This window comes from Rhinopithecus bieti, unplaced genomic scaffold (assembly GCF_001698545.2).
Source record: "Rhinopithecus bieti isolate Rb0 unplaced genomic scaffold, ASM169854v2 scaffold_39125, whole genome shotgun sequence".
Classification (NCBI taxonomy): Eukaryota; Metazoa; Chordata; class Mammalia; order Primates; family Cercopithecidae; genus Rhinopithecus; species Rhinopithecus bieti.
Window position 1 is genome coordinate 866,298 of NW_016816262.1, and position 25,958 is coordinate 892,255.

The 25,958-nt window shown below is 36.8% G+C and overlaps 1 protein-coding gene across 6 annotated transcripts in view; it reads right to left on the bottom strand.

Annotated features, from left to right (window-relative positions):
• Positions 1 to 1,729: 1,729 nt before the first annotated feature.
• NETO1 (neuropilin and tolloid like 1) overlaps positions 1,730 to 25,958 on the bottom strand; it is a 135,837-nt gene continuing 111,608 nt past the window's right edge. For 2 of the 6 annotated variants that reach the window (XR_001881958.1, XR_001881957.1), the window contains exons 8-12: positions 15,706 to 15,819; positions 9,851 to 10,409; positions 8,806 to 8,880; positions 7,451 to 7,954; positions 1,975 to 2,184 (exon numbers count right to left, since the gene is read on the bottom strand). Coding sequence is in view for 4 of the 6 variants with exons in the window: in XM_017854703.1 (XP_017710192.1) it covers positions 8,820 to 8,880; positions 9,851 to 10,409; positions 15,706 to 15,819 (734 nt within the window). In the remaining 2 variants the exon portion in view is untranslated. Of the gene's footprint in view, positions 2,185 to 7,343; positions 7,955 to 8,805; positions 8,881 to 9,850; positions 10,410 to 15,705; positions 15,820 to 25,403; positions 25,482 to 25,958 lie in introns of those variants that run through there. The other 4 variants (XM_017854703.1, XM_017854704.1, XM_017854705.1 and 1 more) reach the window with 4 other exon arrangements.

Consider the following 25,958-nt stretch of genomic DNA (forward strand, 5'->3'; position numbering starts at 1 on the left):
AATAGTTTATACATGGATAGGCCTTGGTGTGAGGGATGAGCTTCTGTGAGGAATAAAGAAATTTAACGAATGTAATTTTTCCACTCATTTGCGCTCATTTAGCAACACATATTGATTACCAATTACGTAAATGCACCTTGTTATTTTGAAGAATACATAGCTTGGTCTGTTCTGATGCCTGTCTCTGAGCACATATTCTGGAAATGAGCAATTCTCAATTACCCATTACTGATAGTCTGTGTTGGCGCCTCTTCCAGTACGATTATCTTCTCTCTTACAGTGCACGGTGGCACACTAAAAGCTACTAGGTACTGTCTCATTCTGGTTCCTTCCCACCTTACTAGCCCCTACATGTTTTTTCGCATTTAGTCATGTCTTAATAATCCTTCAGAAACTGATATTCACTGATTTTGTATCTTTGAAAGGTGAAGTCTGTTCCTGAACGATCTAGTGCTATTGGAATCACCGAGACAGGGCAATCATTTTTTGTTGGGAATGCCTGAGCTGCAGGTACAGAAAACTGTTAACACATGAGGCATTTTTCCTGCTCCGGACAGCAAACTGCTAGAACACGAGTGTAGGTGCCATGGCCTCCACTGTGGTCCCACTGATCTCATATTGCCTGTGTGTGCACATCAGTACTTTTCGTTTTTTTTTTTTTTTTTTTTTTTGGTCTGAGGCAGAGTCTCACTCTGTGGCCCCGGCTGGAGTGTAATGGTGCAATCTCAGCTCACTGCAACCTCAGCCTCCTGGGTTCAAGCGATTCTTCTGCCTCAGCCTCCCAAGTAGCTGGGATTACAGGCACCTGCCACCATGCCCAGCTAATTTTTTGTGTATTTTTGGTAGCGATGGGATTTCACCATGTTGGCCAGGCTGGTCTTGAACTCCTCACCCCAGATGATCCACCAGCCTCGGCCTCCCAACATGCTGGGATTACAAGTGTGAGCCACAATGTCTGGCCCAGTTCTAATGTTAACAGAAACCTTCTTCACTAGGTGTAGCCTTCACAATTTTACAAATGAAGAAGGTGAGGGCCAGACACCCTGGCTCATGCCTGTAATCCCGACATTTTGGGAGGCTGAGGTGGGCGAATCACTTGAGGCTGGGAGTTGGGCAACATGGCAAAATGCCATCTCTACTAAAAATACAAAAATTAGCCAGGGGTGGTGGTGCAGACTTGTAATCCCAGCTGCTCGGGAGGCTGAGGCATGAGAATCGCTTGAGCCTAGGAGGCAGAGGTTGCAGTGAGCCGAGTTTGCACCACTGTACTCCAGCCTGGGCGCCACAGTGAGATGCTGTCTCAAAAATGAAAGAGAAAAAAAAGAAAGAAAGAAAAGAAAGAAGGTGAAACTCAGAATATTCAAATAGATTTTTAAAGAGCAGATAAATAGTATGAAATAAAACTAAATTTGATTTTCACTGCAGTATACCACTTTTTCATATTGTAACGTTGCTTACGAAACTGTGTTTACCTATACAACTGTCTGCTTCCTTGCTTATCCACCAGGATGCTATTACATGAATTTATGCCAAACAATTATCTGTGACTGAAATACAAGATTTGCTTTCCAGTGTTGCTATTTCTATGTATACTTCATGATGAGTGCTTTGGGGGTTACTTAGGACCTCTGGCATTCAATGTTGAATGACAGATAATGAACAATAATAGCACTTTGATACGATGGTGCAACAAAATAGCACTGGAGGAAACATCATCCAGACAGAGTCATTGGGTTGGGAAAGTCATATATTTTACTGTGCACAAGTTCAGAAGGAGGTTACTCTACATTGCTGCTCTTTATAGATGATACTTTTGTTCCATGTCGATCATAAAATGAAGTTTACACATGATTTAGGAAAAATGATTTATTTTTATAATGCATTAAAGGATATAAAAAATATCTTCCAATGAATGGTCATTTGATCCTCACACGCTGTAAGGTGGAGAGAAGGTGTTATAATACATACGTTTACAGATGAGGAAACACAAAACTATGGGGTTAATATGAATAAGTATCAACTTCCTTCAGCAGTACGTACTATGTTGAATATTAACGTGGTTATATTACACATTGGTGAAGAGTGTTAGTTGATCTTGTGGTTGGTGAAGTTGACTTCAAAGCTTGATTCATCATTTATTGTGTAATCTTAAAAAGTTACTAAAACTCTCTTCAGTTTCCTCATCTGTACAATAAATAACAAATATTATTATTATTAATTAGTCACAGAATTGCTAAGATGACCAAGGAAAAAAATTACATGTAAAACACTCAAAATGGTGTTTGTCATGTGACACTCAGTATGTTCGCTAGTCAATCACAACCTTGAAACAATACAGTAGAAGTAAAAAAGCCAGACAAAAATATTTCTGGATATCTAGCAATCTGCCAGTTACTCTTTCTCATGTCTTGTTTCTACACTGTTTTGACTCTACGGTATTTCAATCCCATTCAATTTAGCAAACATACCCCTTGTCAGAGGCTTCTACTGAAAGTAGAAATCTTAAGTCCCACTCTGCTGAGATCTTAAAATATTCTCCCTTGAACAAAATGTAAATTCCTTTGGATAGTATTCCATGCACTCAGAAATCATGATGCAAACTCAAACCTACTCCGTCAAATATACTTACTTATTACTCCTCCTGTCTATGCTCCAACCAGCTCAATTAAATGATCTTCTGACGCTACATCTGCTGAAATTACTCTAGGTGGAAATTCCTCCCTGCACTACTATTTGACCATTGTCTCCATCCCTCAAGACCTGCTTAGAAGGTCAGCTATTCACAAAGCCTCTCTTGCTTTTCTTAAGAAGATACCTATATTCTCAGGTTTTTGCTACAAGCTTCTTCATGATAAAATATCATGTCTACTGTATTAACATTTGAATTTATTTTTATCTTCCACGGAAGATGATGGAAGAGGTAACCAGGGTTATGCAATCAGCTTTCCAAGATGGCCAACACAGCACATAATGTTGGGCTTAATTTTCCTTATACAGCTCCTGTAAGCAGTCTGCCTTCTACAAGGCTCTGTAACTGTGTTCCTTCCTAGACTGCCTTCTTCATTTTACCCTCGAAGTACTTAGGAAGAAGCTTGGTAGACAGACTGCGCAAGCTCAAAACAGCCTGGCTCTATTCATATCACACTTAATGGGAAACTGAATAAAGAGTACAAATTTGATAATGTGATATAAAAAGAATGTTTTATTTTAAATAAATTATACATTATGTTTTCTGGTCATTTTTAAGTTTTCTGTCAGTATCTGTGACGATTAAGAGAGGGCACAAAAACAATTTTTCGAAGAGCAAACCACTATAAAATAGCATGCCTCAGAGATCGGAAAGATGGCAGAGGGTGGGGACAAAAAAGAACATGTGGGCTGCACAGTAGTTACAGATATAAAGGAGTAGTTTTACTACATGATCACACTGTTTCAGGAATAAGGACATTCTGAAAACCAATCCAAGTCAATACACAAGTCCAAAGCAGGTTGAGTTTCTTTTTCCTATCGCTGAGGAACCAGAGGCATGTTAAGAGAGCATTTACCTCTTGAATAATACACAACAAAGTACAGAACCAGAGGCTATAAGAAAATGATGAGTTTTTATGAGTGTCTGACATCACTCACCTATAATTGTTTTTTTATTACCCTGTTTATTTTGATGATATAATTCAGTTAGATAAATTTGCAGCACAATTCAAACAAGTTATTAATAAAATGAATCACGATAATTGTAAATTAACAAAGGGCCTCAGATTTATTTAACAGGATTATTTATAAAAACATTTCTGGCTATTTTAACGATATATTTTTATTTTTCTACTTTATTACACCCTTAAGATGGGCTTGGGAAATATTAATTAAATGCATAGAGATTGCTAATTAACTCAAGACCTGTTTCTTTTGTTGGTGCGTCTATTTTACAATTTCTTGGCTGGGTCATTTGTGCTAGACTGCGATAGAAATGAATCCATGGAGGAAAAAGCGCACAGAGGAAAATGACACCGAAGCTAACTCGCCTCAATGCAATTAGACAAAACCCTAACTCACTTTTCAAAGCATATTTATATAGAATTCAGAGAATTTTTAAAATGTTGTTTGTTTAACTTCCCTTCAGAGAGAATGTGACATGACTCATTTTCATCACAGAGACACACAAATTTCATGAGCTGTTATTATTTATTTCACTGACAAAACATCAGTAAATTAACTGCCATCACTTTAATCAAGGTAATAGGAACCAGGGTCATATCTTGTAATTTATTTATTTATTTATTTATTTATTTTTTATTTGGTTGTTATTTATTTATTTTTTTTTTTGAGATGGAATCTCCCTCTGTCGCCCAGGCTGGAGTGCAGTGGCCGGATCTCAGCTCACTGCAAGCTCCGCCTCCCGGGTTCCCGCCATTCTCCTGCCTCAGCCTCCCGAGTAGCTGGGACTACAGGTGCCCCCCACCACGCTCGGCTAATTTTTCGTATTTTTTAGCAGAGACGGAGTTTCACCGTGTTAGCCAGGATGGTCTCGCTCTCTGGATCTCCTGACCTGGTGATCCGCCTGCCTCGGCCTCCCAAAGTCCTGGGATTACAGGAGTCAGCCACCACACCCGGCCATTGTAATTTATCATGATATTCTGAGGTTGAGGAAAACCCATTCAAGGAATTTTTTTTAAAGCTATAAAATTTGAGACCCGAATTAAATTCCTAAGGGAAAAATACAGAAAAACAATGATACAGAAGCTTAAGTGAATATTAAAGTTATGCAAACGGTCTAAGTTACTAAACACCGAGGATCGTAACTGATGGAGTCATCAGACTCATGAAAATACTTCTAGAGCAAAAGTAAATGTGAAACAGAAAAACCAGCATCACCACAATGTGATTTGTTCTCCATTAAATGCCCAAAGACACTGATCTCCAATTACGTGGATAGCCACATTTTAGTTACAAAATCAAATTCGAGTTCGTTATGGCAAATCAAACACAACGTATGTCTATTTTGCAAGCTAATGCTTAAAATTGGTATGTATATAAAAACAGATACAAAAGAAATCAGATTTCCCAATTAGAACCTTGAAATTAGGGAACTGCAATACATTTGGACAGAAGTACGAAAATTAATATGGGGCTTCATCAGCATTGCATGTGATTATATGCGGCCATGGTTTTGAAAAGTGAATTAAAACTTGAAAAAATAAAATGAAAAACAATAGCTTTATCAAATTAACACAGAGGCTAACTTAATACATTATTTGAAATCATCTTCTTAAATCAATAAAGCACTTGGGTTGGTAATGTTTGAATTCACTTTATCAAAAAATATAATCATTTATTCAAATAACATGACTTAAAAGTCTTGAAACATCTCATTCCTTATCTATGTGTGTCACCACCTTTAGAATGTGGGCCAAAGGTTGCATTCAGGTGATAAGATCTGATATAGCTACTGAATAGTTTTTAATATATTGACAAATCTCAATACTGACTGATCAATAAGCACCACCAGAGCCTTCCAGAGAATATCTCCCAGCTCTGCTGGAGCCCTGCACTCCCAAGTTTCAGCATCTAGAGTGAATGCCAGGAGAAAGGGAGACCTCCAGACACTGCCCAGGCATCGTCATTGTCTTCTTTTATGATTAGTCTGTGTCTGTACGTTGTTGAGAAATTTTAGAGTTATCACTGAGGAGGCCTGTTCTTCATTTAAAATATATTTGTTTTCCCATGAAGCTGGTGCGTGTTAAATATATGTGAGCTATCCATTCTTATTATTATACTTCATTTCGTGTTTTTTTTTTTAAGTCTCCATGAGTGGATTTCTGGTGAAAACACCTTTTAAGCAGGGAATCAACATTCTGCATATTTAGGAGAAATTGGAGGGGATGGACATTCCGGTCAGTTACAGAACAAATTAATAGTAAAGTGTTCACCTATTTCACTATTTTTGTTGCTGTTACAAATAAAAAAATCTTGACAGTTGTATCATACTTTTGATATTATCATTCAAAGGGAAAGGAGTCCTCTGAAGATTTTTAAATAGAGAAAGCAATATAAGATATGATTAATCCTTTAAAAAAATCTTTGGTGTATTAATTTTGAATTAAAGGGCAAAAAAGGAACCATGGTAAAAAATAAACCAGTCAAGCCAAATAAAAAGGGTACATTTTATCATAAGCAATGTGTATAAAACTATGTAGCACAAAAATGAAAAATAATCTTTATCTGTCATGTTCAATACCTTTTCTGTATTCCCTAGTTTATCAAATTCATTGAAGTGATTCTGTAGCTTGACATCTTTTCAAGATAGAGTGTTTATAATGGCTATGAGAACTCTCTGACTTTTCTATTGTAAAATTTTATTTTATTTTCTATTTATTTAGTTTTTAACATATATGACATTGAATTCCTAGTGGGGAAGTATAACAGTAATTCATCTATTTAGTTTACAAAGCCTGCTTGAATTGCAAAGTCCAAATTTTAGTAGGCCAGACTGCTCTGCCAGTGGAAGGACAGTGTTCTTTCAACCTGGAGAATTCAGTAGTTTTGAAAATGCTGGGAAGCATATATACTGATAGTAATTCTTATTTTAAAAATTTATTTTGTCAGATTATACACTGAATATTTAAAAAAATAACCACTCACCAAATCAAACTTTACAGAGTGTGTATATAACTTAATAACAATAAAATATATTTTGGGATTTTTACTTTATGTTAAACACATCATAATCACTAAGCTTTCAGGTGTATTACGTGTGCCTGAGGATAAGAATAATTCATAATGGTGTAGTTTAGTTCATAAAAGGGCTTGTGATTGTAAAGCAGTTTAAACAAGAGTTCCCTATTCTAAAAGAAGAAAATACTCCCCTAAACTTTTAGAAGCCAAATATTTTGGGAAGTAAACCTTAATACTGAAGGACATCCTGTACGCTAAAAGGTGGAAAAAGTTGATATAAAATGTGTATTTATGTAAGTCAGTTTTTTAATCACTCTAATGGAAGAAAACATTTCTCTTAACTCAAATTAGGAAATTATTATACATTTTATATATATTTATATAAAAAGTCATAAGTAGCAAGCATATGACATAAAGAAATGGAAGAGTAACAACAGTATTTGACAATGCATGCTTTTACAATGTGTCTAACAAAAGGATATTTTCCCAACTCAAATATCCAGTACTGACATGCAGGGTATTTTCTCAAACTGGCAATTTGGTCATATTGCTGAGTGCTTAATCAAAAACATTTCTACTGTAGAGTATGAATGCTAAAATACCTGACTTCAAAAAGGATTTCTGAAACTCAGTACTTTCTTTGATATAAAACAAAAAGGAAATCAGGGGTATATAGGAAAGACCAAAAAATGAAATTTTTTATTGCAATCTAGTAATTTTACTTGTTACTTTTTCCTGTTATTTAATCAGAACAGAATAATAGGTGTGTATAGTCCATAACCTCTAGCTGGTGATTCCATGGTCCACACTGTCACTTTTCACTGTAGCATGTTCAAAACCATTCAGGAACGCACTATTCTCAAGCAGTCTATATAATGAAAACAATGTACATGTAACACCAAGTTCATCCAAATTCGTGTTTTTTTTTCACATATCACACAATGTACAATTATATAACAAAGACATAAAACAACATAGAAACAAAAGTGAAACTGACAATAAAAATAAAGTTGGGATAGTCTTAATTGGGAACTAATTTCTTCTTCAAGTTTCCAGTTAATCTCAAAATGTATTTAAAAACTAAGGAGCACTTGGTGGCCAGCAACCAAATTACGAAATGAACATGTCATTGTGCAGCGGGGATGTCTTGCCGAAGGAATAACAAATGTCTGTAATTCTTAAGTTTGGATAAAGGCAGTGGAATGAATTTAGAAATATGTCCACTTTTCACAATTCACTACAGAATTTTCTTTTCAGTCCCCATGTTTGTATAAATAGTTCTTCTCTGAAAATAAAGAACAGTTAAAACATTTTCTCCCAATGAAAAATGCATACAAATACACCAATTTATTAATGTAATATAGAGCATGGAAATGCATTCACCTAGTTCAAGAATAGTTGATAGGCTTGAGGAGTTTAGAAGAGATTAGCTGTCAAGCAAATTCAATTGGAGACAAATTAGGCTAATATAGATATAGACAATCAAGAGCAAAAACTAAAGCCATTGTGATACCCGATGACAAAATTGATGTACACAAGGACAACTGGGATTAATGAAACCTTTTGCATTCAAATTTTAGAGTATAAAATTTGACACAACATGCTGCATCTAATTTTGATGAGATGAGCCACATATTCATGCAAAAATAAGAGTTTATAAATTGTGTAAGTACCAAAACTATTTAGTGTATGAATTTTGAGTAGAATGTTGCCAAATTACATAAAGTAGTTACCAGTTTTAAATATTAACTTCAGCTACACTGAGACTGAATATTCTATTTTCTTAGTTTGAAAACCTTGGGTTTTTTCTAGTATTTCTTTGGAGAATGTTCGTTAATTTTATTATCTGTACCTTAAAACATGTAAAATTTAGATGATTAATTTGATGTCCTTCTAAATTACATTTTAGTACAATTCTTGATGGTAAGAATACCAAGATTTCTTTCAAAGGTATGTATCCTGAGAATCATCTCTCCGATGAACACTGAACCCATCGTATTTCTTATCATGAAATGTCATGAAACACATAGCTCAAGAAATAATGGAGAAATAGCACATTCCCTAGAAAACTACAAGACAGTTGCCACAAAACAGAATACGACAAAGTAGGAAAAGGAACCAAGGGCATCTGCTTACCTTGAATTTTCTTTTTAGACCCTAGTTGTGTTGTATTCAGATTCATGTTTGCTTAGAGACCCAATGAGGCAGAACCTGGAATGTTACGGCTATTTCATTCAACAAAGTACTATTTGCACGAAAAATACACGTATACAAATATTTACTCAAAAGCATTTTTAAAATTCAGAAAACTGTGGAAATAGACTTACGTCAGCATGCAAAACATATCAAACCAACTAAAGTATTTTAGGTTTTGAGAATGTATCATGAATAGAGAAAGTATGTCACAATTTATAAAATAAATGGAATGCTAGTAAACATGCAAAATGAAGTATAAGTTGACAAGATTTCAGAATTTAAAATAATTTTCCTAAATTTAAATATTTTCTCAAAATTTTACTCATTTTAAGGCTAATAATACAACACAGATAATAGTGTATTTATAGTTAAAGGAAAATAAATCAAATGTTTCTACTGTTTCTAACAACATTTAAGTGTAAATGATGAATACACTGCACTATCCTATGCAATTCCTAATATAAACATTATGTAATATGTGAAAGACAAGTATTTTGTGTTCCTACCAAAATAAATATATTATATTGAAAAATATGTTATTTCGGGATTAAAATTGTTCATCAAGATGGGTGAGCCATCTTGGTAAGGCAATCGTTTTCAAATATCATTTCGTATCTCAAAATAGATAAATATTGATGGGAGCAATGGTCACATGGAAGCAAGTTTGCATTATAAATCTATTATATATTAAAAGCCATAATTTTATAAAATAAATATGTGTATATATTTAGAAATAAATAAAGTATCTTTGGTCTCTGTGTGCATGTGTGTTCACACACATATACATATCCTGCACATGTATGAGGTTTAGGAAGAATACGGATAGCAGTGAAAAGGAAAAAGAAGAGGGAAACTATTGGAAAACTAGGGTTTAAATCATTAATTAAAGGGAAACTGAAATATGAAGACAAAATAGAAGACAATACTCTGGAAGTGTTTCAGTCCTCAGGTTATAGTTGTCATCAAAAAATCTATTGATACTGACCGCTGGACGGCTTTATCGTGTCTGGACAGCCTGTGACTGGTGGTCGGCACCTCTTCGATTTCGTCTATGTCACAGGCATCTGCAGCATCTTGCGAGTAGTTGTGTTTCATGACAAGGATATTTCTTCTGTTCATGGGCGGGATGAGGGGTTTTCCTGGCTGCGTGGGCATCTCTGTCAAGATGGAAGCATCTCTTGTGCTGAGGTTACTGCGGCTGCCTTTAGTGCTGGACAGCTGCGATCCACAGTGGTGGTCATGAATGCATTTGGAAGATGACCTCCGCAGTTTATGGTAATTTTCAAAGTCATCTGCCACATCTGCAAAGTCAGCTGTAGCTCCTGTCCCTCTGAGAGTGCATAACTCATAATGAGGAGGTTCAAATACCTCCTGGAAAACCGTCTGGTCAAAGTCTGATTTCCTTTGGACATACTTTTTACGAGGCTGTTTGATCTGTACGATGACAGAGATGATAATGAGGATGATCACGATGCAGGAAGTCACGCCAATGACAGTCCCACTGGTGTTGGTCAGCTGGTCCAGCAGGCTGGTTTTCCTCTTCTCTATGGGTTGGAGAGAGTGAAAACAGCAAACGGGCAAAACGAGAAGCAACACAGCAAAAATTAATACTCTAGTCAAAATGCGCATTAAAAACTTCAATAAAGCAGGCTGAGCACAGAACTTTTACAGGCTTGTAGTAGCTTAAGAAAATATTTAAAATAAATACAAGGTCTCGTTTTTCACAAGAAAACCACTGGGCAGCCTTAAAAATAGCCCTCTCTCCCCATTGCCCAGCATCTCAGCTTAAAATACACACATACAGACACTAACACAAACACACATACACACACACTCTCTCTCTCTCTCCATCCTCTAATTATCTATCTATCTATCTATCTATCTATCTATCTATCTATCTATCTATCTAGCGTAGCTTAGGAAAATATTTAAAAATAAATACAAGGTCTCAGTTTTCACAAAAAATACACTGACCAATCTTAAAAATAGCCCCCCTCCCCATTGTCCAGCATCTCAGCTTAAAACACACACACACAGACACACACACACACACACCCCTATCTATAAAGTAGCAATAATATTCTGATACCAAAGAATAATTCAATTCAATCTGAAGACACACACTTATGGAATGATGGCATGGACTCTTTCCCAAACGAAATAATCACAACTGTTAGAAAATTATTTTAAAAACTCAACCAATCAAAGCCTGGTTTAATGAAACTCCAGAAATTGTCCTAATGGTGTACATCAAGTGGAGATGGATTTATATAAACCAGTCTACTAAATGTCCTTAGGAACCGTGAGAGCCTGTGGCATTTGAGCCATGACTTGCTTCCTTCACTCTTGATTCACCATGACGGGAGCCCTCCTCAGGGAGGTGTGGACAAGAACGCAGGGCACCCTCTCCCTGCAGCTCCCAGTTAAGTGAGTTACGGCATCTCTTTAGGAGGGGAAAGCTACCAGTATTTCTCAACCAGGTCTATGTTGGACATGCTTCTTTTCTGGCCTGAGTGGCTGAGATGTCTGGGGCTCCTGAGGTTCCTCCTCTCAGCCTCAACTTGGAGGTCAGGAGCTCAACACAAGGTGTCTCCAGCGGAGAATGCCAGGCCTGGATCATGCTTATCCAAGTTTGCTGACACAGGAGAGGTGCCTGGAGTGGCAAGTTGACAACACCACATGTTAGCAACCTCACCCAAGTACTCTGTGCATAAACAGACCTGCACCACTGTTCCTGCCCCCATCCAGAGCATTGGTGGAGAAGTTGTGCCCAGAAAGAGAGCAAGGCTACAAGTGCAGAAAGGATTATAGCTTCCCCTAAATATAGTTAGTTTATTTGAAATGGTGTGTGGAGAAACTCAAGCCTAACGACCATTTCAAGAACTATGGAGATGCACAGGCTTCTAGACATTCTAAGGTTTGTCTTATTGCTCTAAAGACACTAACTGCCTCTTAGTGTTTTAAGAGGGCCTGGTTGATACTTGGATGGGAGACCACCTGGGAATATCTGGCGCTTTATGCACTTAAGAGGCAGTATGCAATCAAGTATGCAATTAAGAGAGCGTTAGTGTCTTAAGAGCAGTAAGACGAACCTTGGGACATCTAGAAGTTTAACAGAACAAGCTAAGAGAGTAACAGCTAACGAGAGTCCTCCTGGGTTATAACAACTCACAAAAGCTAGACTCAGGGACTACCTTTGCAATTAATTTAATTTAATTGACCAGACTGTAGAACAGTTTATGATCTTGGGCACTGTCGAAAGCAGTAGAACCATCAGTCGACAATCGAGGACAATCGGTGGAGACTAACAACTGGCTGCAATACAAACAGAGGTGATAGCTAAATAGAGAGAACAGGAAATGAGAGAGGCACAGAGAGGCCTGCTAAAACCGTGCTGCCCAAGGCTGCTGGTGCGAAGCCCAAGGCAGTGGTCTCTGTGGTGCAGCATCAGAGCCTTCACTAAAATGGTCTGGCCAAGTCTACATTTAGAAACAAACAAGAAAACTACAAGTCCTGGGAGGAAGGAGGTAGTATTCAGAGATGCCACTAACATGTGATTTTCAACACAATGTTGTAAGGCATGTAAAGAAACAGTAAAGTCAAGTGTATATATAGGAAAAAAGAAAAAGCAGGCAACGAAACGACCCTTTGGGGAGCCAGATATCAGAGTTGACAAAGATTTCAAAGCAGCTATAATCAATATGTCTAAGGAACTAAAGCAAACTAAGATTGAAGAAGCTAAAGAAAATGAGGACAATGCTCATCACAGAGAGAATACTAATAAAGAAATATAAATCATACAAAAAGGGAAGGTCTGGAATTGAACAGTGCAATTACTAACATGATAATTTCCTGGAGCCTCAACAGTACATTTCGGCTGGAAAAAGAAAGTATCAGCTAACTTTATAAAGACAGAGGCATGAGAATAGTGCAATATGAACATGAGTTTCAAAACAAGAAGGCAGAAAAATAACAGCCTCAGGAGAAAAAAAAAGTGTGGCAAATCAACAAGCACACTAACATAATGTAATGGGAGTATAAGAAACAAAGGAGAGATGGAAAGTAACAGGAAAACGAACAACAACAAAAAACCTAGAGGAGTTAAAACTTCCCAAACTTAATTAGAAAACCCACATCTAAGTTCAACAAACTCCACGTAGGATAAATGCAGAGATCCACGCAAAGATGCATGACAATGAAAACATTAAAAAAAAAAATAAAACATCTTGAAAGCAACAGAGATTATGTAACAGATATTACATAAATGCAATATACTGGTGACAATACAGTGTAAAACAGGTGGGAGCTAAAATGTTATTGGGTAAGGAAATGACACCAGGCTAACGCAAATCTAGAAAAACAAATGAAGAGAACCAGAAATAGTAAATCAGAAGGATTATATAAAAAGTTACATTAATATACTTGCTGTCCTTTCTTCTCCCAACCACTTTAAAAGACATACAGTTATATAAAGTAATAATTAGTGCAATGTATTGTTGGGCTTGTAATGTTTAAAATGTAATATGTACAAATATAATTAGAACGTTTAAAAATGTAATATGTACAAATATAATTGGAAAACGGAAGAGAGAATATAGGAAAAACGCTTCTATGTCTCACTATAATTTAGCATCATCTAAAATACATGCTGGGAAGCTAAGTCGTATGTTTTAAGTCCTAAAGGAACTAAGAAAGTACAAAATGCATTAAAACTCTAAAATAATTAAAATGTTGCACTAGAATATACTAACTTAATGCAGAAGAAAGCAATAAAAGAAGGAAAAGAAAAAAATAAATCGAGACATTTAGAAACAAAAAGTATAATGGAATATATGAAGTCCAGCTATATCAATGACAGTACTAAATGTGAATGGATTAAACAACCCAATGAAAAGGCAAAGATTCTCAGACTGGATAAAAAATAAGATACAAATACAGACTGTCTACAAAAGAAACACTTTATATTCAAACATGCAGACAGACTGAAAGTAAAAACGTGGAAAAGAAGAATGGAAACCAAACCATAAGAAAGATGTAGTGGCTATACTAATGTCAGACAAAATATAACTCAAGACAAAAAACTGTACTAAACTCTAGAAGATTGTTTTGTAGTGATAAAAGGGTCATGAGGAAGACACAACAATTTACACACATACATGAGGTTAGCAACCAAGCTTAAAATTACACGAAAGAAAAATTTTACAGAAGTCAAGAGAGAAGTAGATAATTCAATTGTGACAGCCGAAGAATTTCACACCCACTTTCAATAATGGACAAAACACAGCAGAAAATCAAAGGCAAAGAGAAGACTTGAACAATGCTGTAAGCCTACCAGACATAACAGGCATCTATACAACATTTCACTCAACAACAGCAAATAGGTATTCTTTTCAAGGGCACATGGGACAAACTTTAGGTTACACTACATTCTTGCCATCGGCGTAACCTCCATAAATTAGAAATGACTGCAATTATAAAAAGTTTTTCTCCTATCACAAGAGAATGAATTAAAGGTTAAACGAATCATTTTTCTTTCTGAAAAAAAAATGGACTTTCATAATGCACATCCATTCACATGTGTTGATTGCCATCTCATGTGAAATATTTCTTACATAGATGGGACCACATTTACATAGGCCAAACAAAGCCAATGGTGACTACGAATTATTAACAGGTCTGCAGTAAGATCACTTAGAAAGTAAATTTCTGGCCGGGCGCGGGGGCTCACACCTGTAATCCCAACACTTTGGAAGGCTGAGGCGGGTGGATCACGAGGTCAGGAGATTGAGACCATCCTGGCTAACACAGTGAAACCACGTCTCTACCAAAAATGCAAAAAATTAGCCGGGCATGGTGGCGGGTCCCAGCTACTGGGGAGGCTGAGGTAGGAGAATGGCGTGAACCCAGGAGGTGGAGCTTGCAGTGAGCCCAGATGACACCACTGCACTCCAGCCTGGGTGACAGAGCGAGATTCCGTCAAAAAAATAAATAAATAGATAAATTTCTAATCCATTCAAAAGTAGACAGGAAAGTAATCAACAGCAAAAGTGTTGATAGTGTAATTGCCTTTCCTACTGACTGTATGAAGCAATGAATACTGTGGTATTCCTTCTTTACTTCTATGAACAGAAGGCATTTCGTAGATACTACTGGACTTCAAGCATGAAAGAGTTATTTGCCTATCTTCTTTTGTCAATGGTTTAATACTGGATCTCAGTAAAATACTTTATATGGCAGCTTCATCGTTTCATCTTAACTAAAACATGCAACATCCGTCATCCAGCCAAGGATCCCTGTTTACATAACCAAGCCTTTGTGTATAGACAAGGGAAGGAGGCAAGGGCATTGGGAGCTATGTTCATGGGAAAGGAAGAAAAGCATTTTCGTAGCAAAACGGAAGTGAAGTAGCTGGAAATAATTGAAAGTGCAAATGCTAGTTCAATATATTTTATCTCTTGAGTATGTACACAAAGTCCAATCAAGACAAACGAGAATGAATGACAGGTGTGGCCACAAGCAGACAGTATCACACATGATAGGAAAGTAGTGTGCTCCCCTGAAAGCTCCCGTTTTCAGAGCTCTGCAGGGTCTAACAAGGTGATGTCTTTAATTAGAATCCAAGTGCTAAGGATAGTCCACTGTGCGCTAATGAATCACGAAACATCTGGACACAGTATGAGTAAAGGCTGAGAAAAATGCTTACAAAGCGATTATAAGACATGCAGCAATAAAAGGCACTATATACTCTACTTTAAAGACTGTCCGACTGATATATATATAAACCTTCTACCCCACTCCACAGGAAGGAAAGTTTTTCAGATTTCAGGGACTAATCATTACCTTTGCAGTGATTTTCATCCCAAGGATACACACAGTTCTGGAGTCCATTGCAGACCAAAGTGTTATTAATACACATGTTACTATGGCAGAAGAATGTATTGCCTTCGCAAGGAGCTAAAAACAAGACGAACAAGACAAAGGAAGAAAGTTATAACTGATATTCAGTGGAAAATCACTCATATTACAAATCTAAAAATAAAAAGATTATAATAAATTACCACAAACTGAGATAAATGATCTGTCATGAGATTTTCAGAAATGGTGCCGTAATGTTCATTATTTCCTGTGTTACTAACAGCGCTGGTATTCCTCTAGAGAGGCTCAGCTTATAAAAATGCCATAGGGTATGTTCTGGCATTAAAATGAAGTACATTATCCACATTTTTCTAAGTAGGCATATTTATTTAGTAAACCTGAAGCATCTACCATGTGCATAAATTATACTTTATACCAAATTAAGAATGTATAAATTTAGTTTTACTGTGCAAAAACACCTAATAGAAATTTTAAATAATTTTGAAAATATATACTTACCAAGTACTAATGAATAAAATATACTAAAGCAAACCCTGTAACATTACTTAAGAATATGAAAAAAACAAAATGCCATGGAAATTCAGAATCATGAAAAAATTAATCCTGAACAACACAAAAAATATATTACGCTTATTACATTTAATATACATGGTGATACAATTAGCTTACTATGCATGTATTTTATACAGTCTAGTGATTCGATATACAATGATCATTATCTCCAGATTACAATGCACATTGAAGGGACTGGGAGGTAAAATATGAACTTCAAGCAGGTACAAAATACGGCTAAATAATGATGAGAAAACATGAGTTTAATACAGCAATGTAAAATGTTAGATATGATTTCAACATGAGGAAAAATACATTTATTTCATTATTAGAGTGACAGAATATTTTAAGTGTGCTCAGTCTTTACAGTAATACTGCATTGTGGATGTCTGCTTACAGAAAGTGCTTTTAAAAGCTAACTTTTGATTTTACCTTTGTATTCACTCCACGTTATCAGACAAAATGCAATTTTAGTGTTTCTTTTTTCAATAAAGGCTCTACAATCCTTTTAAGGACAGTCATTTTAGCAAAATCTATTGCACACAAAACACATTAATTTCCAATGATTAATAAATGAAGATACATTAATGATCAGTACTATTTAGACACTGAAGTCCTGTTACAATGAGTTTTTCACTTTCAAAACTGCATATTACGTAAGCTTTAGAGTTAGCTTCTTTACTACGCTTGCTACACTAATCACAACTGTTAAACAATATTTTGCAATTTAATATACATAAGGCAACTTACTGTATTTTAATACTCCCAGAAATCCTTTAAAAAAAAAAAAAACACTCAAATTCTGAAAACCAAAAGCAAGGCAAAGAAATAGCTAATTCAAGCAATGTGATTCTTCCTGGTTCTTCATGCCCTACCTCCTCCCCCAACCCAAAACAGTTCCCTCTCTGTTCATTTTGACTTTATGTTCCTGGTTAAAGAGCAAAAAGCATGTAACAGTAATTTTGGAAAACGAAAATTAGAGTAGAAAATATGTAACAGTCATTTTGAAAAAAAAGTATCAGGCTTAACACTTTATTTTGCTAATGATTTGTTAAGTACTGTTCTGTATAAACCTTTCATAATGTAAAATTTAACAATCCAGTGTATTATTGTAAAGACCCACTCTTTAGTAAGCAACCAAATTTGAATTTCTGTAGCCGACTATAATGGCTTCTGCAGAATTGATAAGTTCTGTTAATTAGATAGCGAATGTTGTCAAAATTTGTACACAGTGTATAAAGGAGATTTTGGAAAATTTTATATTAGAATGGCTGCAAAATGCTTTTGTAAAAATGAGTAGAATACTTATTATCTAACAAATTGTAGTATACATTTTGAAAGAATACCCATCAAGTAAGAAATACCTTTAAAAATTACATATTTACTGACCTATTAGTTGGAAAAATTATTATAACTATTATTAAATAGGATGGGTTAGATTAAAAATTTAAACATACAAATAAAAATAACACTGCATTCTGGTAATCGAGTGAAGTGCATTAGTATGTTGGTAAGGGCACTGAAATTTGAATCCCAAATAATCCAAATGGGATTGTGTTTGTTTCTGCTGCTTAGTAGTTGTGAAACTATCAATGTTCCAGGATAAGTTATTAAATATTAGTGGTTTTACCGAGAATGCAATAGGTAATCCAGGAATGTCAATAAATCACATTTTAACATGCTTTTACGCATTAAATAATTATGCAAATATGCCAGTTTAATTGGGAGTTAGCCTCCCTTTTGTTTGTGGTGTATTTTTTTCTTCTCTTTTCTTTTCTGTTATCCTAGGTATTTCTCCATGTATTTTCTTCCTTACTTTTGCTAATAGTTACAGAATTGCTGTGCAATGAAAAAATAAAAACAAGTAAGCAAATCCTGATACAGTTAAGAAGCCATATAGAGGCTGGACATGGTGGCTCACACCTGTAACCCCAGCACTTATTGACGCTGAGGCAGGAGAATCACCTGAGGCCAGGAGTTCGAGACCAACCTGGCCAACATGGTGAAACCCCATCTCCACTAAAAATATAAAAATTAGCTGGGCACGGTGGCACATGCTTGTAATGCCAGCTACTCGGGAGGCTGAGGCAGGAGAATCACTTCAACCTGGGAGGTGGAGATTGCAGTGAGCCAAGATTGTGCCACTGCACTCCAGTCTTGGTCTGGGTGACAAAGCAAGACCCTATCTCAAAACAAAACAAAACAAAAAAACAAACAAAAAAGTAGCAATGTATAAAATTGGACAAAAATAAATTCTGTTTTATAGACACCCAAAATACAATATTATATTGGGTTCCGAATTTCCTTGATATTGTCTGAATATTTCTCTCAGCAATGCATAAGTGCAATGATGCATTAAAGACTCTCATTTCTCTCCTGGTTAAGAACTACAACACCAATAGACCAAATCAAGCTTACATTCTCATTGCTCTTTCAAAGACTTGGGTGCACTCGGCCCACCAACACGTGTAGCCCCTTCCTCCCAGCACACTCCTGACACATCTGGCACCGTGTCCACACAGCACTCCCTTCGTCTACCTGCCCCAGATACCCCTTCTCCACTCTGCCATCCAAATCACATCAGAACCCTATCATCTACAGTCTTACAATATTATTCCAATCTATCAGAAAATTTAGCTGTTCCTTAAGTCCTATTTCACATGTTTAAGTTTTAAGAGTATATTTCATCATCTTTTTTGTATATATTTGAGGCTTGTGACCATGCTTTTTTTTTAAATTAATGTTTATGTTTAATCTCTCATAATGGCTTAAGTTTACTAGGCTTGTAGTAAATACTCAATAGATGTTTTAACTTATTAATATTACTTAGCAAAAGGTTAACTCTGACTGGGCTGCATACCTTAGTATATTCCAGAGAGCAGAAGACTCTAACAAATGTGTTTATTGGTTAAGAACTAATCTTCAAGGCCACGGTCTTCCAATCAAGGCCACGGTCTTCCGATCAAGGCCACGGTCTTCCGATCATGGCCACGGTCTTCCAGTCAAGGCCATGGTCTTCTAATCAAGGAAGGCCACGGTCTTTCAGTCAAGGCATGGTCCTTCTAATCAAAGCCAACGGTCTTCCGTCAGCCCCGGTCCCCCTTCCAATAAGGCATGGTCTTTCCAATCAGTGGGCCACGTTTTCCAATCAAGGCCACGGTCTTCTGATCAAGGCCATGGTCTTCCAGTCAAGGCCATGGTCTTCCAATGCAGCATGTAGTGATTACAGGCAGCATATACTCAGAAACTTAACTCAGCATCATATCTTTGCTTCTTTTACTATTTCTGACAAAGCACATATTCCTCGGTCAATTTACAGAAGACTTATTCTACTTACGAGATTCAATATTCATCATTTAAGCTATTGTCTCTTATAAACCAGCTGCTTTATTTCCTAGTGATTTAAAGGAAACTCAAAATTTATTTATAATAAAGTGGCAGCCAAAGAAGTAACACTCCAAATGCCAAGTACCTCACACAGTTTCCAGGGTCACAAGAGTGGACACACAACTATATACTTGTTTCTATCAGAATAGCAAACAGAGCTTCATATGGATGTTAAAACACTATGAAAATAGATGGAACAATTTGCTATTGCTATTTGTCACTGAACTATTTGAAAGTGTATTTAGGCATGAGACCTTCCAACTAACTTGATTTCACTTTATTGGGTTTATTGACATCATCATTTTATCATTCAGATATAACAATCCAAAGATGGAAACTGATTTCTGTTAATGAAGTAAAATATTCTAGTCAGCCAAAATAATGTCATATGTATAAACATATCATTGCTCTTGATTTAAAGCATTCACATAGAAAGTAGACACTACAACACTTCAAAATGAATCTTTCTTCACTGTTTCCTCCTCCCACATACACCAATACCTATGCATTTGTGTAGAACATTCATTTTTGGCTGTGCAACAGACTGTAGATTAAACAAAACTTAGAGAGAACTTCTCCAGACACATTAGCCCAGGATCGAAGAGTCCTGCCAACAGGAGAGAGGGCCCAGCTGTGATTTGGGCTGTCAGGAGTGATAATCCTTAAGGACAGATTGCTTCCTCCCTAAGCAAAAGCAGGTTTAGAGAAGAGTCCCTTGCAGCCTGGCCACCTGGTCTCTGACTCCCAGGGTTGCCTCTTTCACACTCTTTGCCTTCTAGCTGATTAACCTGTAAGTTGCTCAGTTACCACATCTGTAAAGTGGGGATAAAGACAATACTTACCCGAGCGATTTAATGATGCACAGAATGCAGTATAGAGTCAGAGGCATGGACGCAAACATTACAAGACGGAACTGTAAACCGTTTTAGGAGAGTATTGCACAGAGGCTGTGGAGTCAACATGTCTGATTTTCCAAAGTGAGTTATGTGATCTTGAGCAAATTCACTAACTTTTTCGGTTTCTGTTTACATCTATATAATGGGGATAATTATAACTATTACATAAAGTTGTAAGAATTAAATGTGATAGATCTTTAAAAACCGTAACAGATACTGTCATGTGGTGTATGAGAAAAGAATGTCACCTGTTCTTGAACTACTACCACAGTTACCAAAACAAAAGCAAATGAAACAACACAAAAAACTTAAAATGTTAACATGTATGATATAAACGTGAGTTAACTGATCTTAAATTTTCTAATTTGTAAAGTGAAGGAAATTATTCACAGATCTCTTGTTAACACTACATGAAAATGCATATTTGAAAGTTGCGTCGAGGACTTCTCTGAAACTAAGACCTCCTAGTTATCTTTGTACTTTGGAGAACATATGCCTCTGCTACAACCATGTCTAGTGTGAAATACCATTATGTTTCAATTCTAAAAGGAAAGCAGAAAACAGAAATTGTGCATATTAAATAAAATAGCAAATGCATATTAGAATGTGTTTGTACTACTTAATAGGAGGAAGGTTCAGCTGTGTAAGATACCTAGTTGTGATAATCTTCTTTTAACAGTTTAATGAGACCATCAAGATAACAGGTATTTTCTAACATCCAATTGTAAAGAAAGACATTCAGATCCCATCTTGGAAAACCAAGCCAGGACGTATGTAGAACAGAATAGTTCTCAGCTTTTGGCTCCAATCTAAAAGAAATGTTTTCGCAGACATGTTAATGATCCTATAGAATTGAGGCTTGGACAAAAGTGACACTATCATCTTATAATTTTAGTAACAAAAATTTCATAGTAATTTAGTAGATACATCCTGATTTTGAGGTTACCTATGGGTACCTTAACTCTAAATTAGAAATTCCAATATAAATGATCTTCAGTTAACATGTATTCAAATACTTTGTAATAAATTCTTTGGAAACATAAAATTTAGTACAATGTTTTGCTGACGAGAGAACCTTTAAGACTGAAAAATTATGTTGCTTTTGGTGATTCTCAGGGCCCTGCACCCACTGAAAGATTCAAAGAAGTCATGAGGCAAAATATGCCTGTTTAACTTTGTTTAATCCAAATATTTTCAATCTTACTTGTTTACCACTTAAAATGTTAAAAACTAAAACTTTGCAAAGTGTTTCATCAGTGTCCAGGAATCATTATAGTGATTATATGGAATTCTTAATTATTAAGAGAACATGGAGTAGGGTGGGAGATTATTAACATGTAAAGTTGGGTAAATACCCTTTTTATTTGAGGCGGATTTTCCCTCTCGTTGCCCAGGCTGGAGTGCAATGGCGCAATCTCCACTCACCGCGACCTCCGCCTCCTGGGTTCAAGTGATACTCCTGCCTCCTGCCTCAGGCTCCAGAGTAGCTAGGATTACAGGCATGTGCCACCACGCCTGGCTAAACTGAGAAGACACTTTTTAATTTATGAAAACTCACATACCAAAGCACTTATAGAAATTTTTTTCAGAAATGCAAAAGCCAAAATGTTGGCAATGATGATTTCTAGGATTTACTGAAATTATATTTACATTTTTTGGAGAAATTTTCCAAATATATTTTTATGTATAAGTATACGTATATCTACATTAAAACATACACAAAACCAGTTTTATGATTAAGGGATAACTCGTACGTTTGCATGAAAATACAAAATGTTAATCAAAAAAAGTCAATTTTCTCTTTCAGATTTTACATCAGGAAAATAGTTTAAACATCTTTGCTATATTGCTTCATTACTCTTCTTTTTAAACCCTCATCTATTCCCATTGTTACCACAAGGTGGCGAACTTACATCAGACTTTAGTTAAAGAGCGTTTTACTCCCTCACGGGGATGACTAAAATAAACCATGAAAGCACCTGTAATGACACCTAAACCTATACATTACTAATTCTTTAAATAAACAAATTATTTAGCAGGGGACAACAAATCTCTTACATATTTGAGTCATGTAGGAGAAGATAAAATAAAGCCACAACACTCAAAATAAACGAAGTTTTACATAATGTATTTAATAAAGAAGCATAGAACACATATTTTTAATGTGAAAGGTCTAGTCATAGATGTACCTCTGATTTTAATGTTCATCTCATGTGGATAAACACTGCTTAAATTCTGTAACTTAAAGGTTTTTAATTTATAATAGCTACTTGAATGTAGAAGCCTCTAAGCTTATTCTATTAGAATTGTTTATTTCGTTTTTCTTTTGAAATCCAGAAATCCACTAAATACTATTCAAGAAATATTAAAACAAATGGAAATAAAAACAGGCAGATTTCTTTGAAACAGTGATATTTCAACTATCCATGTATTATGGTTAATAAAACTATCATTGGTAATTTGTTCAACGTCAAATAAGTCATCATATTACATCATGAAAAATGGGAAAACAAAATGATCCTTGACCATATTCTCCTAAAGACTCCTTACACCACCGGACCCCATGTTTCTTGGACTTAGGGTCTGGTTCTCTTCACCTCCCCTCCCCAGTCCACTCATCTTGTTCTCTTCAGACATTCTTGCTGCTTGATTTCCTCAAATTATTTTAACTTCTTTAATTTTGAGCTTTGCCTAAAGCTCACCCAGCTCTATGCTGGCTTGCGTGGGCACAGCCACAGGCTCTCTCACACACAGTCACACAAACTCATATACCACACACACTCAAACACAGACACCACTCACAGACACACACATACCAAACACACACCCATTCACGCACACTCACACACCACACAGCCATGGTCACACCTCTGGGTCTTCTACTTCTGCTCTTTATTAATTCTTCATCATTCCCTGATCTTTAGTTTGAATAGAAATGCTCAGACGTGTGGAAAACCAGCTGGGGGAGGAAACAGCTTGGAGTATGTATTAGTCCGTTTTCAGGCTGCTGTGAAGAAATACCCAAGACTAGGTAACTTATAAAGAAAAGGGTTTAACTGACTCACAGTTCCACATGACTAGGGAGGCCTCAGGAAACTTACAATGCCTTCATGTTGGAAGGCAAAACAGGCACTTCTTACATGGCGGCAGGAGAGAGAAGCGACAATCAGCGAAGGGGAAAGCCCCTTATCAAACCACCAGCTCTCATGAGAACTCACTATCAGGTGAACAGCATGGAGGGAAACTGGCTCCATGATTCAATTATCTCCACCTGGTCCAGCCCTTGACACGTGGGGCTTATTAAAATTCAAGGTGAGATTTGGATGGGACACAGAGCCAAACCGTATCAGAGTATATTTACATCTTCTTGCTTTATTTCTTAGGTTCAACTTTTGTCAGCCTTGAAGATTTGCTAAAACTTACTTTTTAAAATTAAAACTTCTGACCCTCGGGATGGTCTAGAATCTATTACTGTTTGGTGAGGGATGAAGCAAAGCTTAACACTAATGTGAATATGTAAATATGACACATATCAACATTCTATAGTTATGTCATGAATTCACATTGAAGAGCAAAATCTAGCATACTTACTTTTATTCGTTACTAATGTTTATCAGTTCAGGTAACTAAGGTGATTTTCCCCCTGCCTTCTCAGGCCACTATGCTAGTGTCTTACAGACCCCTGTAGCTGAGCCCCCTGAGGCTGTCACAGGTCCCTTATTTCCTCTGTCGTCTCTCTGGGCGATTTTCATCATACACAGAACCCACACTAACGAGGGGGCTTATACCCCTACCTCTGACTACTATGTGAGATCCAGACTTACTCTGAACTTTGAAATTCCTACTTAACATCTCCATTTGGAACTGTAATTACCATCCCAAACAGCATATGGCTGATGGGCTTAAGCAAAATGATTATCACCTTACTCCTCTTATCCACATTTTCCCCTTTAATTCTCACCTCCCACACCTTCCTGGCATTGACAAAGGGCACGACCATCCCCTCAGGTGTTCAGGCTAAAGGCTCAAGACCATCCTTGGGTCCTTTCTTCCCTGGATACCATTGAGCCAGCGGCCATCTCTTGGGTGACTCTGTCTCATTGCAAAGCTCTTATTCAGGTCTCCACTGCTGTGAAGGAGCCAGGCCCCCATTCACTGACAGCAATCTTACATGGAGTTCAGGGACACAGAAGCCATGGGGACCTTGGCCACTCCAAAGTGTAAATCAGGCCACATTTCACTTTGTTGAAGACACTCCAAAACACTTTCCAATAATGCTAATTTCCAGGCTCCTTGTACCCTAGTACACAGCAAGTGATTTATATTCTCACAGCCTCTGCTCACCCTAAACATTTATAGAATTCTTCCTCAACTCAGATGTCACCCACCATAACCAGCAGGTCACCATGTCCTCATCCTTCCCACCACATCACCCATGTTCATTTTCTCACAGTAGATACTAGGGTGTGGGCTAATCCCTTTGAGTTAACTCACCTGTGCCTTCTTGCGTCCTCTTAAAAGTCTGGCAACCAGATGTACCACTTTGTAGATGCTTCACAAATACTTGGTGACAGACTATATATCAAAATAAAAATTCTTTTTTTTTCTTTTAATTGGAGATGAAGTCTCCTCTGTCGCCCAGGCTGGAGTGAAGTGGCACGATCTCAGCTCACTGCAACCTCTGCTGCCTGGGTTCAAGCAATTCTCCTGTCTCAGTCTCCCGAGTAGCTGGGATTACAGGTGGCCGTCACTGTGCCCGGCTAATTTTTGTATTTTCAGTAGAGCTGGGGTTTCATCATCTTGCTTAGGCTGGTCTTGAACTTCTGGCCTCATGATCCACCCACCTCGGCCTCCCAAAGTGCCAAGATTACAGAAGTAAGCCACAGCGCCCGGAGAGAATAAAAACTAAGCAACACAATGAATATTAAATGCCATCTTCTCATTAATGTCTGACAATGATTTTAATTTTTAAATAACAGCAAAACTTTAAAAAATAAACTTGAAAGAAAATAAAACTAGATATATCAATTATGAGTAATCTACTGAAGACGCAAATTTTGAAAACTTCAAAATGTCATTAAAATATATAGCTTGGCTGGGTGCAGTGGCTAACACCTGCAATACCAGCACTTCGGGAGGCTGAGGTGGGTGGGTCATTTGAGGTCAGGAGTTCAATACCAGCTTGGCCAACACAGTGAGATCCCATCTCTATTAAAAACACAAAAATTAGCCGGGCGTGGTGGTGCATGTCTCTAATCCCAGCTACTCAGGAGGCTGAGGTGGGAGAATTGCTTGAACCCAGGAGGCGGAGGTTGCAGTGAGCAGAGATTGTGCCACCGCCCTTCAGCCTGGGTGACAGAGTGAGACTCAGTCTCAGAAAAA